The following is a 20,968-nucleotide window of genomic DNA, read 5'->3' on the forward strand; positions in this document are numbered from 1 at the left end:
ATTTTTTAACTGTAAGAGACAAATCTTACTATACTGCCTCATGCCTGGGCATTAGGCAGCCCATACCCAGCCCGGGCTTCTCTGGCAGCTTTTCAAGAATTAGATTTTCCCGTTTCTCTCTTCATTCTGTCAACAAATATGGAGAACAAAACAATGGCCTACAGATTGTGTGCATTCAATATACATTCAATATATATACCGGTTCTTGCATGCATACACACACACATACACACACAATAAGGAATTTGGATGGATTTTATCTCTATAGCTTGAAACAGCTCTATTGAAACACAGTCTGTCCCTGGTGATTTGTTTCTCCTAAGTGCTCTGAGAGCAGCTTCCACATCACGTTCTAAAATTGTAAGTTCATTGTCAAATGTTTCTTCCCTGAAGAAATCTCTCATGTTTTTGACACATTTTCTTTCCCTTTGACATGAGCTTCCATGAGATGGCAGACCTTTTGCAAGCTCTTGTGCCTGTTGCACCTTTCTGCAAAAGGTGCAGTACTGGAAAAAGAGATCTCTGTTTCCACGTTGTTTAAACCCATAAAAATAAAACTGTTGGTTGGGCTGTTCTGCTTCTTCTGTGGGTGTGCTTAGCACCATGACAAAAAGCGACAACAATTTTGCCCAGAGGAAAGAGACAGGAAATTATTATTATTATTATTCTGTCAGTAGCTTCAAAGCACATGCATCATGGACAAGTAAGTCGGTGTAGAACAAACCAAGGTATGTCTTTGGATCAATATTATTATGTACTGCACATAAGTCAGGTCACACGTTGAATCCATGGGAAATACACTCAAGTGTGTAAGGAAAAGAACCACCTCCATGGGCAAAGTAAACTCTCAGTCTGGGGAACATTTCAAAAACCCCTCCCATAATCATTGAACAAATAGCAATGGTTGTTTCTGAGGGCATGCCTATTAGCCAGGGAAACCAGTATTTGGACATCCTTCCATCTGTCTGCATATCCCAGGGATGCACAAAGAGGCAGCAGTTTAATTGTTCAGCAGCAGCATAGACTGGAAATAGCTCTGGGGCATTCAGGTCCCAGTCATTCACATGAGATCCTATCTGGACACCAGGAAATCCAAGTTCATTCACACAGCGATACATTTCCTTCACAGCCAGGTCTGGAGCTTGCATGGGGAGTGTGCCAAGGCCAATGAACCTGTCGGGGATGCTTTGATTTGGATTTCCTGCATGGCAGGGGGTTGGACTGGATTGCCCTTGCAGTCTCTTCCAATTCTATTATTCTATGATTCTTTTTTTATATAGCGCTGTAGATTGGCACAGCGCTGTGCATACAAACAATAAATAGATAAGAGTAAACCTGCCTATGCCGTACAATCTAAGAAATAATAGGATAATACATATAAAATACATAGCAATACAGGAAATGGCTCAGTAAAACAGGCAACAAAAAGGAACACCAAATGGCAAATGATAATCACGCAATGCCTGGGAATGCTTCTCTGAACAGGATGGTCTTCAGCTCAGTTTTGAAATTATGCTTTGGATAAACTGGGGGTAGGTAAAGAGAGTCATTTTATCATCTTGACAATGGTGGCTTGTGTCTTCCATGCCAATAAAATTATTATTATTATTATTATTATTATTATTATTATTATTATAGTTTATTTATATAGCACTGTAAGTTTTACATGGCACTTTACATAGCCATCAAACAAGATATAGATAAAAACCTGCCTACAGCGTACAATCTAAAATCAGAAAGCAACAAAATTATAAAATAATGACTTAACATTAAAATAACTCTAAAACAGTAAGGCCTGTTACAGACAGCCAAAATAAAGCTGCTTCGGGTCTCTTTGGAGGTATGCTATTTAAATGATGCATGGGTCCTAAGAGTCCGGAGGTCACACCAAAGCCACACTCCATTCCTAAGCACTGGAGTGCAGCTTTGGTGCAGCTTCCGAATTCTTAGGATGCATGCAGTATTTAAACAGCATACCTCCAAAGAGATCTGAAGCAGCTTTACTTTGGCAGTCTGTAATAGGCCTAGGCTATTTAAAAATACACAACAATACATACTTATCTAATGGTCAAAATCAACCTTTCTGGGTTATATAGCCTCAATTTTAAACATGATGTTCAAGATGGTGAACCATGTCCTACAAAATAATTTTAGCATTTTGATAGCTCCTTCAAAGTTTGGGTTAAAGTCTACACCAGATTTTTCATTCATTGACATAAGAACGAAAAACTGCTACTACTGCATCTACTGCCACTTAACAAGGGAGCCAATTCACACTGCAAAATTATAGCACTATTATTCTACTTTAACTGCCATGACAGCACCCTATGAAATTGTGGGACAGGCTGTTTGGGGTAGGGCATTTAAGCAATATATTCCAGTTAACGTGGAATTATAGCTCCATAACGTTAAAGTGTGAATGGGTCCTTTGGTGTCACAGCAAAATTCTGTTGAGGATGCTGGACAATCCTCAAGGTGGTGTTCCACCAAGATGAGATGGTCAGTGTTGATCAGCAGTTCACCAATGGTGAGCATTCTTCATGCCCTTAAAGTCAATTTCCAAATGCCACAGTCCAGAATAAGAGCAGGGTGGTCTCTCTCTCTCTCTCTCTCCCTCTCTCCAGCATTGCCATTCTGAAAGACTAAAGCTGTATCTACACTGCAGAAGTAATGCAGTTTAACACCATTTTAGCTGCCATGACTCCATGTTATGGAATTCAAGGATCTGAAATTCTGTGAGACCATTTAGCTTTCTTTTTCAGAGGGCTCTGGTGCCACAACAAATTACATATCTCAGGGTTCCATAGTATGGAACCATGACAAGGCCATGCCAAGATGCATTGTTTCTGGAGTGCAGATGCAGCCTGAGACTCAATGAATCCAATTCACTCTACCTGAATTTTTGCTACAGGTTGAGTATCTCTTATCTGGAATTCTGGAATCTGAAATACTTCAAAAACCAAAAATAAAAAAATAAAAAAATGTCATGGGTAGCTGAGATAGTGACATCTTTACTTTCTGATAGTTCAGTGTACATAAACTTGTGTTTCGTGCACAAAATCATTAAAAATATTGTATAAAATTACCTTCTGGCTCTGTATTTAAGGTGCCTGTGAAACATGAACGAATTTTGTGTTTAGCCTTGTGTCTCATGTGCAAGATAACACATCATTATTGAAAAACAGGTATTCTAAAATGCAATATTTATCTATATCTATATCTATCTATTTAAAAAATCCAAAATCCAAAATATTTCTGGTCACAAGCATTCTGGATAAGAGAGAGTCAACCCATACAGACATATGCAGAGTAGACCTGTTAAGTTACTGTGTTATATTCTATCTGGGATAAAAATGACCTACATATGTGTGAAAGAAAATAGAATAGCATTTTGTTGAATGTCAGAAGAGACAGATTTATTTATTTTTTTGGCATGGAAATTGGAAGTGGAATCCCATTTTTCATCCTCTTTTGCTGCTGTCAAGACACTGCATGCCTGTGAGATTTCACTAATACTCAATAGGATGGCACATGAATAGTTTCATATAGAGGCCTGGATAGTGCTTGGTTATTTTAATATACTACAGCTTTTGATTTCAAGTCTTATTAAAAGAAACTAAAATCTTACATATTAAAATTACACTGTAGGTAGGTTTGCAAAGATGGTCAAGTGACATTTCTTACATTCATTGTCTATTTTTTAAGTGGGCCAGTATTCTGAAACCTTGGATCTAGAATTCTACCTATATTTAAGGAAATATAAGAAGAATTCAATGCCCAGATATTTACATAATGAAATCCCCCCCTTCTCTTGCTGAAAGCAACCGATCCAGCAGTGAGCAGAGAAGAGCTATTTTAGGACAAAGGCAAAAAGAAGGGAAGTTTTAGCCAGGCATGGAAATGGTGATGCCCTTCAGTCCTTGGTGGACTGCAGCTCCCTCCAAATCCTAGCCACCATAACCAATGGTGAGAGATACTGGGAGTTGCAGTTCAGTGTTTGGGGGTGGCACAGTTCTTTCTTTAGTTTAAGCTGGCTGTTTGTTATGCTGCTGTCTTCTATAAATTGTTCTCTTGCAGATGAGTGGGTACTGAACCTGAGATAAGACTCCTCCTTGTGTTGACTGAATCCAGCACACTGTTAACAACACAACTTGGAAAAGTTACTTGTTTTGAATTATAACTCCTAGAATGTAAGCCAAGGTAGCTAACCAAAGCAGAAAATATAGAAATATACAATGAAACAGTGTTAAAATAAATTTCTCCTAACTATAAGATCTAACCATAAATTAGATCTTAAATGCCTGTTTTGTTTAATTGATATGAGATGCAAGGAATGATTTGTCATTCTTCCATATGCAAGCTGAACCGATGATACAGGAGACATCATAAACTGACAATGCTAGGGCGCTATTCCCTCAGTCTGCTAGCGTGTGTCAGGTATACCACGGGCAGTTGATTTTGCTCCAGACAACAGCTCCATCTGTCTTGCTCAAAACGCTAGCGGTACGGAACATACTTTTGAATGGCTTGGATGTGGCTGAGGTACACAATTAACTCCCTCTGCACTTTTCAATAGAATGCCACATTGTTAGGAACAAAAAGAGACTGAGAACATCTCCAAACGGGTCTCTCCAATCCGGAGTAAAGAACAAGACAGAAAATGTGGTTCTAACCAAGAAAAAGTAAAGTAATGCTCACTGGGGTGTTTTGCCAGTTCTTTTTGGTCACATTCAGTAATGCGTTATATTTAGTTTCATTTTTTATGTTAGTGAGAATATAACAAGTAGGTATAAGACAGAGAGAAGGATTGCAACAGTTTGGATCCAGGCTATTTGAATGTTCACTCCATATCTCTTTACGAATCCACCAGAGCATAAGATCGTCAGGAAAGATCTCTGTCTAGCCACCTTCTGAGTTCATTTGGTGGGAACTAGAGATGGGAGACTGCTCCTAGACTTTGGAACTCTCTTCCTAGGGGAGTTATAATGCCCCCCTCCATGCTTTCCTTCTGCCAAAACACTGCCCAGCTTTTAGAAATTGACTGTAATGGGCTTTTAATGGTGTGCTGTGCTCTTTTCTTTGTACATAATCAATATTATGGTTTTAACTCCATAATTTCTTTAAGGGTCTGTTGTAATTTTTATATTTATATTTAAGCAACTTTTTATAGGGGCCTAAATACCCTAAAGGCATCACATGCCATCTGATCTTGGAAACTAAGCAGGGTTAGCCTTGGTTAGTACTTGGATGGGACATCACCAACAAAATAACATGTGCTACAGCCCTATTTCAGGGGAAAGAACTGGCAAAACCACCCCTGAGTATTCCTTTCCTAAGAAAACCCTATGAAATCCATATACACACAGTATACACACACACACACACACACACACACACACTTTGTTTTTGTATGGTTTTAAACTTTATTGCATTTAACATGTTATCGGTCATGTTTTCCACATTATTGGGGAAAAGATGGGATGTAGATGAACAAAATAAATAAAAAAATAAAGGGGACAATGTGGTGTACCATAGGGCAGGAAAGTGGTGCACCATCTCTCTCATACTCTCACCTAGTCAGTTGCACTGACACCAGCACTCACCACTTAGAGATTGATGATGCAAACATGGGCGGGTTACAAATGGCCCTCAAGAGGCTGTTTTCCCGCCACCGCCGCCATTCGCTGCGTAGGGAAGCACCAGCGGCCAGACCGCGAGGCTTCCCAGCGCAGCGAAAAAGGAGCGCCGAAATGGCGCTCCTTTTCGAAACGCGGAAGTGGCGCCGCAAGGGTCAGAGCGCACCCTTGTGGCGTCACTTCCGCCATGACACGTCTGGATGCACAGTGTCCAAGACATCAAAATGGCGGCGCCCATGTGGATGAGCGCCGCCATTTACAACGCGCTCCGCGCGTGTTGGGGCCAGGGCAGGTTAGGAAGGGGCGACTCTTCCTAACCCTAACACGCCCCTTCCTAACCCTAACACGCACGGAGTGTGTTGTTAGTGGTGGTATGTAACCCACCCTAGTCTCCTTCACATAAAGCTTTAAGACACATAGACAACGTAGAGCAAGGAACACTTATATTGCAAACTTGAGGGCCTGAGGGAATGCTTCCATTACTGATTTGATGAGCTGAGGTCAGGTTACCCACACAAAACAGGGTTACCTCAGTAAAAAGTTTACCCACACTGGGCACACAAAATTGGTTGAAATGGTACTGATCTTACAAACTGTAGGTGACTGGGTAGTATTCTTTGTGGGTTTTTCAGGCCATGTGGCCATGTTCTAGAAGAGTTTATTCCTTACATTTCGCCGACATCTCTGGCTGGCATCTTCAGAGAAATATGACCGGATAGTGTTTAAATTGATTATCTTATATATTTCTTCATTCCAAAGCTGTGAGAATAACACCATCATTTTTTTTGGTTGCTCTCCAAGGTCCTAAAACCAAAACCGACTGGATTCTTCTTTGTCATTCTCCAAATGATTCAAAACCCACTGTTTGTCTTGAACAGAAAGAACCAAGTAATCATTGTTGGGAAAAGTCTTAATGAAATACCCAGTTGCAAAAGTTTTGTTCATAGGAAGCTTCTAGGCTTCTGATTACATTTTATATTTTCAATAGTGTGTGTGTGTTGGAGAAGAGTGTATGTATGCCTCTCTTATTGTTAGAATCTCCTCTGAGACACTAAGTTCTTTGCAGAGGATGTTTCTGGTGCAAACAGCAATTTTGCTGTATATAGCCCTGGAGAACAATCTAATTTTATGGTTTCTACTTTCCTCAAAAAACATTTTTAGCACTGGAGAAAACACGGATGGCACAAAAGCATGATATTCTGGTAAGATGAAAAAGGGTTGGTAGTAGAAAGATTTCACATACACACTCATATGGAACATGATATCACCACATGAGCCCCAAAGCAGACGACTTCCTGACAATGTTCAGTTCATTTGAGCTCATGTTCTGTTAGTACTGCAATGCAACATTCCCTTGCTTCAGTTAATTAATGTGGAGGAGTGAGAAGAACTGTCACCATAATGAACCCTTTTCAAATGACTATTTACACATAACAATTTAAATTAATTTCTTCTCTGATCTCCTATTTGCCCCACGAGGAACATCTGTACTATAAAGTAAATCATGGGAAAATTACCTGGCTTCTTCATCTTGTAGAAAACAACATAATGGTGTAGACATTTCTCCACCTGGGGGCTTGTCTACATTGGCCAAAACCACCAGACTCACTCTATATGTGGTGTGAAGACATCCAGAGTCCACTTGTTTAAGCTGTTAATCCAGTTTAACAGAAAATGTTCATTCCAGAGCTTCCAGGAAATGTAGGAGTGAACTTGGCTGCATTAGATGTGAAGACGGCTGGACCAGGCTGGGTTGAAAGTGACACTGTTGTCCACACGTCTACCTATCCACCACATTGTCCTTGCTGACCCATCCCTCCAGTATGCCCTGCTCCTTCTTGATCGTATGAACACCCCATTCTGATTTTAGGAGACATGATGGCAAATGCAAAGCTCTTGCAGAGAGCTTCTTGGCTGGCAAGGTAAGCGGAATAGCAGTGACATTAAGGGGACAGGCCAGTGGGGACGATGCAGTGTTGATAAAGTATACTGGGAGAAAATGGTAATACAGTATGAAAAACCAGTAAAAAGAACCAGCCTGGAATTATCATAATTGTACCAGGGCAACAACATTTTATTTCTATGGGTATCAGTGACACATGGTGGCTGGTGTGATCATGTTTGGCTGGCACTGTGTCAACCTGGGGCTGCATAATAATCCAGATTATGGGGAGCAGTGCAGATGACCCTGGGACATAGACTAATGGGGGGATTATACTTGAGAATCCATAGAGCTGAGAAAGATAAATGTAAACAAAATTAAGAGAACTGAAGGATGCATCAAAATAATTTTATTAGAATTGGACAATTAAGTCAATATACACAGTTTGATTTAGTTTTTTAACCAAAGGACTGGGCCATTGAATCTTTCTCATTTCAAGGCATTTTAAAGGGAATGAGAAATTTTGATGGGCTAGCATTTGCTAGAGATATCTTTCTCCAAAAGAATGGATCATGCAATTGCTTCTTCTAAAAAGGCTGTTGGCCTGAGTCCTGTACATTAATCCATTCAAGATGCAAATCTCATGTCAAATTTCAATCTCAAATCCATGAAGCTTCAGCGAGCTTTCCTTCTGCTACAGGTGAACACAGAAAGTCTATAATATCCTCCTCCAGAAATTGTGTGTAGCAAAAAGCTCCAGCTTTTCAGCAACATCAAGTGTACAGATATACTTAGAAAACTGTAAGACATTTGTCTTCTTGTTGTTTTTGGCCTTTGGTAGATGTTACTCTGTTTTCCAAATGTTGTGGCTCAGATATTGGGACAGTGGAACATACTCTTGACCTAGCTTTAATGAAAACCCAGATGAGGGTAACTCTCTAAATTATTAAAAGAGGCAGTACAACCCACTGGGTGCCATTCCATAAAGCATAACAGACAGCCACACACATGAATTCTTGCCTTCAGAATTTGACAGTGCTCATTTTCTCCAGTACTGGATGAGAAAGAGAAAGAGAAAACAAATCAGACATAAAATGAGACTTCAGTCTTATTGGTATGTCAAAGGCTATTTTACATTGCTTTCCAGTATTGACTATACTAGAAAAATAGTTAATCTGGTTTAGGACCCAGTTTACACCCTCTTCATAACTGGGTAAGAACAGAGAACCTGGAACAAGTCCTAAGGCCAAGAGATCTAAAATTTATACAGCTGTTAATATAAAATAGCTTAATTTAGAAGATAGGAGATTCATAAAATCATAGAGTTGGAAGATACCTCAAAGGGCATCTAGTCCAACCCCCTTCCATGCTGGAACCCACAATTAAAGCAACCTGACAGATGGCCATCCAGCCTCTGCTTAAAGAACTCCAAGGAAGGTAACTCCACTACACTCTGAGGGAGTGTGTTCCAATGTCAAACAACTTTTACTCTCAGGAGGCTCCTCTTAATGTTGAGGTGGGATTTCTTTTCCTGTAGTATGAATCCATTGCTCCATGTCCTAATCTCTGAAGCAGCAGAAAACAAGCTTGCCATCTAAACATTACAAATAATTTATTTACTGTTTGAAAGTAGAATAAACTAGCTTGGAGGGTGGTGAATTCTTTTTCTTTGGAGGTTTTTAAACAGAGCTTGTATGGGCTTCTTTTGGGAGTGCTTTAGTTGTGTAATCTTGTATGGCAGGGGGTTGGATTGAATAATCCTTGTAGCCCCTTCCAACTTTATGATTCTATATAAATTAGTATGAACAAATTCTGGCACATTTCTAAAAGCAGCCTGTCACTACTCTCAGCACATTGTAGATGATCAGCATAAAAGAGAGCAGCTTAAAATCAGAAGTGAATTTCTCACTGCGATAAAACTGGACTTGTTGATCTCTCAGCCACTATGTTACCAAATAGAAAGCACTCAGATGTAAGACAGAGGCAGCAATACTTGAGAAACCACCCAGTTAGAAGAAACCCAATGTGACATTTGGTTTCTTCTGTTCTCAAAATAGAGAGCACAAAGATCTTCTCGCACACTTTTAATCTGGATTATGTTACAATGTTATGTTCACGTGCAAAACTCAATAGAAAGAACAATTTGGATACACATCTCATTTGAAGCCCTGGCTAATCTAATAATCCAGAGACACAATCAACTCTGAGTTTGTATTATACACTATGGTTCAGTCAGTTTTGGCTCAGCTCATCAGGGAATGGCAAAACCAGATTTAGAAATGCCCTTCATCTGAAAAGAACGAGTGACAGTGATAAAACAAATTTAATGTAGTTAACAACAGATTTTCCAACATTTTTGAATGTGAAAAAAATACAAAATACATTGGAAATGTAGACAACTTGCTCAAAGTCACCAAACAACTTTAGCACATAGAATCATTTTAATGATGCCTAAAAGGGATGCTGGGCCACAGTTAGGTGCTAAGCATTTTTTTAAATCTAGTACACCATTCATCATTCAGCTTTGTTAATATAAACAATGCCTACATTTTCTCTACCATTGTTCTCCACCATTGAGTATTTTGCACAAGGATGGACAGTTCTGAATATAAATAGCTGCATTTTATATTCCCAAAAATGCAGGGGGGGGGGGAGTGAATTACACCACAGTTGTTTTGTTTACCCAGTCCAATAATGGGGAGGTGCAACATATAACACAAAATCATCTTGGCATCTGATGAAATTGAGATTCAAGGTGGTCTACAGGGGTACAGTGATTTGTAGGCCTGACAAGATGTCTCGAGAGGTGTGTTGTCTTCCAGGTGCAAAGATCCGTGATGTGACAGAGAGGCTGACAAGACTGGTCAAGCCTACTGACCAATACCCCTTCCTTTTGGTCCATGTGGGAACTAATGATACTGCAAGACACAGCCTTCAGGACATCAAAAGGGATTACGAGGCACTTGGTAGGAAGCTGAAAGGAATGGATGTACAGGTTGTCATCTTTTCTCTTCTGCCAGTTGAAGGGCATGGTCCAGGAAGGGAGAGGAAAATAGCGGATGTGAACAACTGGCTCCGCAGATGGTGCCGCCGAGAAGTATTTGGATTCTTAGATCATGGGCTGCGGTTCCATGAGGAGGGACTTCTTGCAACAGACGGGTTGCATCTCATGCAAGTTGGAAGAAATGTTTTTGCCAACAGTCTCAAGAACATGATCAGGAGGGCTTTAAACTGAGTTCCGAGGGGAAGGGAGACAATATTAAGGAAGGCGAAAGGGATGGCGAAAATAGTCAAACTGACATAGAGGAAACAAGAAGAAAAGTGCAAGGACCTAACAGTGGGAGGCAAAAAAACTTGCACAGGCAGCAAGTAAAAGGGACCCACGGTTTGGGATGTCTCTACACTAATGCACAGAGCATGGGAAATAAGCAAGATGTGTTAAGGAAAATGCAACATGGGATATACAGTGAAAGAAATAAAACATGTATGTGAGAGTCAGGATGACTCAGCAGAAGCAATTAGGAGCCACACAGGTGTAAAAGGTAATGCAATTAGCAAGTCCTAAATGCCAAGGACAGAAATGCAAAGTGGATAATTGAACACACCTGAGAATTGTTAAGTGGTCAAGGCTGAGATGATGAAATCATTAATTCTGGGTAGAAACAAGAGAACCAATGAGAGTGGATGTACACGCCCACTGGGTGGAAACAGACAACAGTGGGTGGTATTTTCCAATGACTATAATAATGGCTATGAATCCTAATGTATTTTGTGGGTAGTAGTTGTGGAGTATTGTTGTATTGGATAGTTTTGGAGCTGTATATAGTAGAATAAAGTAGATCTTTTATATAAGACTACTGAGTTGTCTGGTGTCTTGGGTGAAGATACAAGAGCCAGTTGGATCCTGAAGAAGTGGGAAGACTTCTGTGGAAGCAAGAGTGAGAAGGCTTGGAGAGTTTGTCAGGGTCTTCAGCCTATTCTCTGTAACTCTGCTGCTTTAGAGCAAAGCTTTAACCACTGGCCAAAACTGGTCAGCGCCGGTGCATAACAAGGTGGTGAGTTCGAGCCAGAGGTGAAGAGCTACAACTCCCATCATCCCTGACAAGATGAACTCGAACTCCTAGTACAACAAAGCAAATATGATATAATAGGCCTCACTGAAACCTTGTGGGATGAGTCTCGTGATTGGAATGTGGAAATAGAGGGGTATAACCTTTTTAAGAGAAATAGGCCAAACAGGGAAGGAGGAGGAATAGCACTATATGTCAGAGATATTTACACCAGTGGAGAGATCCAGGACATCAATCATGGAAGCCAGGTGGAGAGCATCTGGATAAAAATTAAAGGGGAGGGAAACAACAAGGATGTTATGGAGGGAGTCTACTACAGACCCCCAAGTCAGACTGAGGAATTGGATAATATCTTTCTAGAACAGATGACCACACAGTCAGAAAGGAGAGATGTAGTAGTGATGGGCGACTTCAACTACCCTGATATTTGCTGGAAGTCAAACTCAGCCAAATCCTCAAGGTCTAGCAAATTCCTCACTTGCCTGGAAGACAATTTCATTGTCCAAAAGGTGGAAGAGGCAACAAGGGGGTCAGCTATTTTAGATCTGATCCTAACCAACAAGGATGACTTGGTTAATGGGGTGCAAGTGGTGGTATCATTAGGTGGAAGTGACCATGTTCTCCTGGAGTTTGTAATACAGTGGAAAGGAGAAGCCAGGCATAGTCAAACACACATTCTAGATTTTAGGAGAGCGGATTTCAGTAAACTTAGAGACGTATTGAGGGCAATTCCATGGTCAGAAGTACTAAAAGATAAAGGAGTTCAGGACGGATGGGACTTTCTCAAAAGGGAGATACTGAAGGCACAATTTCAAACAGTTCCAGTGAAAAAGAAAAATGGGAGGTGTCTCAAGAAACCAAGATGGATGACTAAGGAACTTTCAACCGAGCTAAGTTTGAAACAGAACATGTATAAGAAATGGAAAAAGGGGGAAATCACAAAAAAGGAATTCAAAGAAATAGCAGGTGTTTGTAGAGGTAAAGTCAGAAAAGCTAAAGCGCAGAATGAACTCAGGCTTGCTAGAGAGGTTAAAGACAACAAAAAGGGCTTTTTTGGATATGTCCGCAGCAAAAGTAAGAAGAAGGAAATGGTAGGGTCACTGCGTCGAGAGGATGGCTAAATGATAACAGGGGACAGAGAAAAGGCAGAATTACTCAACACCTTCTTTGCCTCAGTCTTCTCAGAAAAGGAAAAGGGTGCTCAACCTGAGGATAATGGCACAGAGGACAGAATAGGGGAATTTCAGCACAGAATAAGTAAGGAGATAGTAGAGGAATACCTTGTTAATCTAAATGAATTTAAGTCTCCAGGACCAGATGAACTACATCCAGGGGTACTAAAAGAACTGGCAAATGTAATATCGGAGCCATTGGCAATCATATTTGAAAACTCCAGGTAAATAGGAGAAATCCCAGCAGACTGGAGGAGGGCAAACGTTGTCCCCATCTTCAAAAAGGGGAAAAAAGAGGATCCCAACAATTATCGTCCAGTTAGTCTGACATCAATACCAGGAAAGATTCTGGAGCAGATCATTAAACAAAGAGTCTGTGAACATCTAGATGGCCATTCCATAATCAGAAAAACTCAACATGGGTTTCAGAGAAACAAGTCATGCCAGACAAATCTAATCTCTTTCTTTGATAAAATTACCAGCTTGGTAGATGAAGGGAATGCTGTGGATATAGTATATCTTGATTTCAGTAAGGCCTTTGACAAGGTTTCCCATGACATTCTTGCAAACAAGATTGTAAAATGTGGACTAGACAAGGTAACTGTTACATGGATTTGTAACTGGTTGACCGGCCGAACCCAAAGGGTGCTCAACAATGGCTCCTTTTCATCCTGGAGAGAAGTGACCAGTGGGGTCCCACAGGGCTCTGTCCCGGGCCCAGTGCTAATCAACATCTTTATCAATGACCTGGATGACAGAATTGGGAGTATACTTATCAAATTTGCAGATGACACCAAATTAGGAGGAATAGCTAATCCTCCAGAGGACAGGATCAACATTCAAAATGACCTGAATAAACTAGAAAGCTGGGCCACAGCTAACAGAATGAACTTCAACACAGAGAAATGTAAGGTACTGCACTGAGAGCGAAAAAATAAAATGCACAGATATAGGATGGGTGACACCTGGCTGAATGAAACTACATGTGAAAGGGATCAAGGAGTCCAAGTAGACCACAAGTTGAACATGAGTCAACAGTGTGATGCGGCAGCTAAAAAGGCCAATGCAATTTTAGCCTGCATCAATAAAAGTATAGTGTCTAGATCAAGAGAAGTAATAGTGCCACTGTATTCTGCTTTGGTCAGGCCCCACCTAGAATATTGTGTCCAGTTCTGGGCGCCACAATTCAAAAAGGACATTGAGAAACTGGAGCGTGTCCAAAGGAGGGCGACAAAAATGGTGAAGGGTCTGGAAACCATGCCCTATGAGGAACGACTTAGGGAGCTGGGGATGTTTAGCCTGGAGAAGAGAAGGTTAAGAGGTGATATGATGGCCCTGTTTAAATATTTGAAAGGATGTCATGTTGAAGAGGGAGCAAGCTTGTTTTCTGCTGCTCCAGAGAACAGGACCCGGAACAATGGATGCAAGCTACAGGAAAAGAGATTCCACCTGAACATTAGGAGGAACTTCCTGACAGTAAGGGCTGTTCGAAAGTGGAATGCACTCCCTCGGAGGGTGATGGAGTCTCCTTCCTTGGAGGTCTTTAAACAGAGGCTGGATGGCCATCTGTCAGGGATGCTTTGATTTGGATTTCCTGCATGGCAGGGGGTTGGATTGGATGGCCCTAGTGGTTTCTTCCAACTCTATGATTCTATGATCTTGCTTTCCAGCCAGCTGTGAAAGTGGTGGGACTAAGGATCTCAGGGCCAAGGCAGGCTCATACAGGGAGATAGACCTAAGCCATATGATAAAGAGCTCTGAAAAACCTGAAAGCGTGTGAACTTTGATTTGGCCTATTAAAGGTATCTCCAAAGCCTTGGAAAGTTGTGTTGGGGATTGCAGTTCTCAGAATCTCTGGTCAGCATGACTACTGGGATTTACTGCCTCTAAGAATAACTTTTCTACGATCTAAATACTTCCATGCTATGTTTTAGGTTTTGTTATGAGTGGCCTCCAGCTGAAACGACAATGTGAGTAAGCCACAAGCCTAGCTTTCCTACTGTGAATTGGGTTTAAGAAAATAATGGCCACCTTGGTTACTGTTTCTATAGAAAGATGGTTTCAAACCAAGGAGGAAAAGCTCAGTTTGAGGGGCATATAGTGACAAATGTAACTGGCAGTTAGATGTTCCAGAAGAAACATAATTGGCAGAGGCTCTGATGGGAGACAAAGAAAAAAATAAATTAGTTTAAAACTTTAGGGGAGTTAATGGTTGTTTCTTGCAGAGAATCTGAGCTGAGGAAGAGGCAGATGGATGAATAGAGAGAACTGAGAACTCGAAAAGGAACCGACCCTGGGGTTTTGTCTGAATTTTAAAGGAGTTATCCATTGTTGTTGTTGTCTGCCTCCAAGTCATTTCTGACTTATAGTGAAGCTAAGATGATGCTATCGCAGGATTTTCTCTGTATGTTTCTCCAGAGGGGGTTTGCCACTGCCATGCTCTGAGGCTATGAGAGTGTGACTTGCCCAGTGGGTTTACGTGGCTTGAAATCAACCCCTGGTCTTCAGAGGTATAGTCCAACACTCAAACCATTATGCCACACTGTCACACTAATTATACCCATCAGCATTACAGTGGGCCTTTGGTATCCACTGGGGTTTGGTTCCAAGACCCTCTGTGGAGACCAAAATCCATGGATACTCAAGTCCCATTAATACAATGGCATGGTCAGTTGGTGTTCCTAATATAAAATGGCAAAATCAAGGTTTACTTATTGGAGTTTATATATATATTTTTGAATATTTTCAAGCTCTGGATACTTGAATCCATGGATAAAATATTCATGGATATGGAGCACAGACTGTCCTTTTTGCTGATCCATATCTGATGAGCAATTCCTTTGAGGTTTAGACAAAATCTCAGAACTGATTCCTTTTGCAAGTGTGAGGTCTCTCTGTTCATCCACCTGCCTTTTCATCAGCAGCAATTACCCGTTAGCACCCTGGAGAGCGCCTTAAATGTTCATTGGCCTTTTTGTTCTACAAAAGTATAGCAACTACCATGTAGAATCTCAGCCGACATTTTCATTAGAAGCAGAATCCACTTTGGTGTGGCGTGGTGCTATGTAGCCTTTAAGGTTGCAATGTCTACTATGTACGTGTGTGGAAGATGCTCAGAAAAATCTTAAAAGGCTGGGGATGAGAGTGTGTGTCAGTAGGGACAGCAATTCCCATGGTTCAGGAGTGAGGTGGTGTCAGGATCCTTCTGGGATGCTGGGTCACACATAATTGGGGTGGGGGAATAACAGGTAGGATCATCACCCCTGTAAATTATCTTAGTTGACTGATTGCATTTAGTCAAGTAAACAATTAATTACATCTGCATAAATTTGCATATGAATAAAATGATGATGCTGGAAAAAAGAAACTTCACTTGTTTTTTCAATTATGTGTGTAGATCAACCCCATCTCAGGAGAAACATTTCCATGTATCTGACATGGGGGGGGAGGGTCACACTACTCTTAATAAGGTGCCTGCTACTCACAGTTTATCCAAGTTCTTTATTTAATAATCAACCTTTTCTTTGATTGCATCTTAAATTAGGGAAAAGGTCATCTTTCTAATTGAATGGAAGTGGGTTCGTTCTATGGTGTTGGAAACACATAATAATGTAATTTGCACAGGTCACAAAATCCAGTTTTCCAGCAGAACTCTCTCAAGCCTAAAGAACGGGGTAGCCTCTCATCCTGCACACAGACTCACAGGCATAGGGCTCTAGTTGGCAATGTGGGGCAAGTGAAGTTTTTCATTTTTTTGGACTATATCTTCCAGAATTCCCCAACCAACATGGGCACTGGTCATGCTAGTAGGGAATTCTAAGAGATGTAGTAACATTTCTGTACTGTGGATGAGAGTTATCACACCACTGTAAAGGCTCTGAGATGTTTGTACTGTACAAGATGTTTTACGCCTAAGCCTGCCTCACTCTCTTTGTTGTTGTAATGTTGTGTGCCTTCAAGTTGTTTCTGACTTATGGTGACCCTATCATGGGGATTTCTTGGCAAGCTTTGTTCAGAGGAGGCTTATTGTTGCCTTAATACTCTCTCAGTATCAGAGGAAAGCAATGGCAAACCTCCTTTTAACCTTGCCAAGAAAACACAATGATAAATTGGCTTTAGGGTCACCGTAAACTGAGATTGAGCCCAAGGTCACTCAGTGGCCTTCCATGGCTGAGTAGGGATTCAACTGACTGCATGGGTTCAATTTGTAAAATGTACTTCAACCAGCTAAGATGTACATCCTTAATTTTTAATTATAACTAATTGCTAGGTCAATGTCAAAGTTGTTGTTGCCACAATAACAACATCCAGTCTATATCTGATGACATTCCCCATTTGCTAACTTCTTCTTGGCTAATTTCTGACACATTAAAAGTAAAATGTGAAAGCCTCCTTATTATCTCATTCACCTGCCAGAGTATGGAAAGTTTCTCTATTGGACTAGGACTCTGGAAGACCGTAACTGAAATCCCAATTCAGTCATGGAAAATCACTGGGTGATGTTGGGCAAGTCATCTGCCCAGGTATATCCAAGATCCTCTCCTTGCCTCTTCATTATTCCACATGAGCTAGTGTGTTTCAACCTTGTTGGTACCAATATGCACACCATAATATTTGTTATTTACCTTGAAAGACTTGCCCAAGATCATCCAATGGGTTTCCATGACTGGGTGGGCATTCTAATGATGGTTTTCTGTAGTCAAACCACTACATCATACTGGCTTTGGCTCCAGCTTCTACTAAGCTGTAGTGAGAGTATGGGCATGATCATAAGAATCTTTCCCATCCAAATGCCACTCTGCTGGAGTGAGGATACTACCAAACAGGTGGAAAACACCCATAGAATTACACATTCTTATGTAAGTTAAGATACTAGCATGTGCACCAAAATGTTGAGGCCCTTCCAACTCTATGATTCTGACACACATATATGAGTGAAGGACATTTATACGAAGTGAACTCTTTCGTCTGTCAGGGTTTACCTTGAAATATTTTTGACTACAACTCCCATCAGCCCTAGACAGCATAATCAGTGGTGAAAGATGATGGGAGTTGCATCCTAACCACATCTGGAGGGACACAAATTCCCTACTCCTGGTCTATACCATCATCTCTGGCTGGCAATGTGTGACTCCCAAATTGAGCAGCAAGGATGCTTCTGTATATTGTGTCCTCAAGTAAGGGCATACAAGCCTTGCTTTGGAGCTTACACTGGCACCACAAATCCAAGAATCTCTAGTTTTAATTAGGTCTGAATACCTTGAAGGCACCAGATCCTGTTTGATTTTGGGAGTTAAGCAAGGTCAGCCGTTGTATGGGAAACTACAAATGAAAACCAGGAGCTGTAGGGTACATTCAGCGGAAAGCAATGGCAAACCACCTCTGAGTATTCCTTACCTAAGAAAACCATATAAAATGCATGGGGTTGCTTTAGTCGATAGGAAACTTCAAGATGCAATGTAACAAGTTTCACACTGAAGGTTCCTTCCTCTGATATAAGACAACACTCCCACACACCACTAGCTTTAGTGATTCAAAGCATGTTCCTGGAGTGCCAATCTGATTTAAAAAGAAACTTTCCTGTGGCTGGTGCTCTGTTTCTTTTTCTTCTTTTTTAAAGGCTACATTATCATGCAGATTGGTCTCCAATGGGAAACTGTCAAGGATTGCAGTACCATTTAAAATAAAGCACCAAAAAGCCACCTGGAAAAAAAAGAGTAAGAGCTCAGCGTTGACACTTCCCAGTTAATTAAACTTGATATCCATCAGTAATAATATATATTTACTTTTGCAAAAAGAGGCTTGTAAACTGCAGGGGGTGGTGAAATAATTGGGGCTGTTGCTTACACTTGTTGAGATAAGAGGGTTTAATAATGCCAGCTGTTGAAGAAACCATCATATTTCATTAGCTTGGTGTGCCAATTTACACAAGAGTTAAAGCAGCAATTATTCTAGCCCCTAATTAAAAGACATTTGGGGAAAAATGGTGTCTGGAATGCTGTTTATGTCCTACTCATGTGTAAGTTCCTCTACAGATGTAGTTGGATATTTCCCCCTGCTTCTTCTTTTTGTCAGATGCAGAACACCTGCATTCAGTTTAAGATTGCAGAAGCAAAATGGCACCCAAAGTCCCATTGTGCATATTGATGTATATATATGTACTTTGGATACACATGTACATTCAGGGTCATCTTTGAGTGTGCACTACTGTCACTGAGCTTAAGGGTTGTGTAGTACATTCATTGCATGACTCTGCATAAGAAAATTTATGTTGTGCAATTCTAACACTGGATCTTGGCCAGGCATATGGGGTGGGGGGAGACGGATGCAGTCTCAAGATAACATTTTGAAAAACCGATTTGAGGCATGGTTGTAGGACACTGAACCATTGCCTGAATGTACCAAGTGAACCAAAGGATGGACTGTCTTGCAGACAGAAATTAGGAAAGGTGCGGCCAACTGCAATGGGTTTGTGAGCCAGTATTCTGGAGATCACATGGACAGCCAACAATCCAAACAAAATGGAAATGGCCAGATGCTGACTTCAGGTTTTGAAAAAAAGTGGATATTTTTAAATGTTAAACAGTATGTATGTCTGTCCTAGAAAACCAGTGAATTAACTAGTGAATTTAATAGACATGACCAACTTGGAAATTGATGTTCTGAGCCATTTCATTGTGTCCCAGATGCTGGGAATCACTGTCAGGAACCAGGGACCATACAGAGAAGAGAGTGACCTCCTGGAGCCCTACCACACCTGACTCACTTAAAATGGTCCTTCAACGTCCCACAGGAGGGCAGCTCTCCTCTCCTGAGTCTGTACAGAACAGGCCTCCCAGACACATTCATTGGAGCAGTTCCTCCCCAGGGGACCTTTAACCAGAAGCAATCAGCCAAATAGCTGCCCAAAGGACTTCTTCCTAGCCTCCTTGAGAGGCTATAGGTGGAACCTTCTGAAGTAAATTGTATGCATTCCATGTGTCTGGAGATATCTGTTCTTAGTTTTTGTGCAAGGAGTTGTCTGGTATGTGCTAGCACAATGACCCCTCCCTTCCACCCAAGCCTTCTCCAAAGTACCGTTTGATGGCTGGGGAAGGGTGCTGAGTGCCTGGGCAGCATCTGGGAGTAAAAAGCAGGCCTCCCTCTCCTAGACCTTTAGAGGACTGGTTAAAGATCCAAGAGGGGGAAGACCACTCTTTGTGCATTTACTTCAAAGTGAAATTAAGTCTCGAGGCTTCAAGATGAGGTAGTTCAGCTCTCCACCCCCTTGGTTAAAAATACAGCATTTGGGGAAAGTCTGGAGAGACTGAGGGCCACAGAAATAGTCTCAGGGATTACATGGGAGGACCATACTTTGCCCATCTCTTAATTAGGGAACCATAACTTTTCATTCTTTGATATCTAGCACTCTACTCTTCTCCAGTTAAGCCTTATTTTCACTGAGAAGTGGGAATAAAGGGCTGATGCCCAGAATCACTTGCCCTGTTACAGCTGGCATATTCTGGGCACCAAGTCTTTCCCCTGTTATGGCTGTGCCAGTCCAGCTCAAGGAAAAGAACTGGAAAGGGCTGTCATATAAGATTGCTAAAATGAAAACAGGAGATGATCTTTAATGCAGGGGTGAGCAACTGTGGAAGGGTCAGGGGCTGCAAGAGACCTTGAAGGGTAGAACCCCTGCTCCTGGAAAAAAATAATAAAAAATCAGCTGTTTTGCCCAGCAAACTCTCTCAAGGGCAAGGGGAGTGAGATTTCCACCATGTTTTGGGGCCTCCCTGGAGCATTTTAGAGCTCAGGGTGGGCCCATAACATTCTGGAAATGCTCCCCCCTCCAACTACAATATATTTGGAAACATTTAAAAATATATCTAACCACTGGTTTACAATTTATTTTGCCCCCCTCCCTCCCTCCCTCCCTCCCAGGAGTCAAAAGGCTATAAAAATAGCCTCGTTTTGCCTACCTCTGCTTTAATGGTTGGATAGAAGGGGGAATTTCAGCAGGTGCTGCTTGTCACCGGGTAGCATGACAAGCAACACCTGCCAAAATTCCCTTTTCTATACAGCCATTAAAAGGTCAGAAACCCCGCCAGTTTTCAGTATGGCAATCCTACTTGTGCCACATCTTCTGTATGTCAGCTGTAAGTCAAGAAGAGGGAGAAACAGTGCCTTTCACAGGTGTCGGTACACAGGAATTGTGTGTGCATATGACAG

At 41.3% G+C, this 20,968-nt stretch overlaps 1 protein-coding gene and 1 pseudogene across 2 annotated transcripts in view; both read right to left on the minus strand.

Moving 5' to 3' along the window:
* Nucleotides 1-662: 662 nt before the first annotated feature.
* Nucleotides 663-7,166, minus strand: LOC149324229 (2-amino-3-carboxymuconate-6-semialdehyde decarboxylase pseudogene; annotated as a pseudogene).
* A 757-nt stretch (nucleotides 7,167-7,923) lies between these two features.
* The window catches only part of LOC149324230 (phosphatidylinositol 3-kinase catalytic subunit type 3), a 155,267-nt gene continuing 142,222 nt past the window's right edge, over nucleotides 7,924-20,968 (minus strand). For both annotated transcript variants that reach the window (XM_089497916.1, XM_089497911.1), the window contains one exon: nucleotides 7,924-8,572. In XM_089497916.1, coding sequence (XP_089354042.1) covers nucleotides 8,558-8,572 — 15 coding nt within the window. In that variant the 3' untranslated portion in view covers nucleotides 7,924-8,557. The remainder of the gene's footprint in view (nucleotides 8,573-20,968) is intronic.

This window comes from Sceloporus occidentalis, unplaced genomic scaffold, assembly GCF_023333645.1.
Source record: "Sceloporus occidentalis isolate IW3139 unplaced genomic scaffold, rSceOcc1.0.p SCAF_1, whole genome shotgun sequence".
NCBI lineage: Eukaryota > Metazoa > Chordata > Lepidosauria > Squamata > Phrynosomatidae > Sceloporus > Sceloporus occidentalis.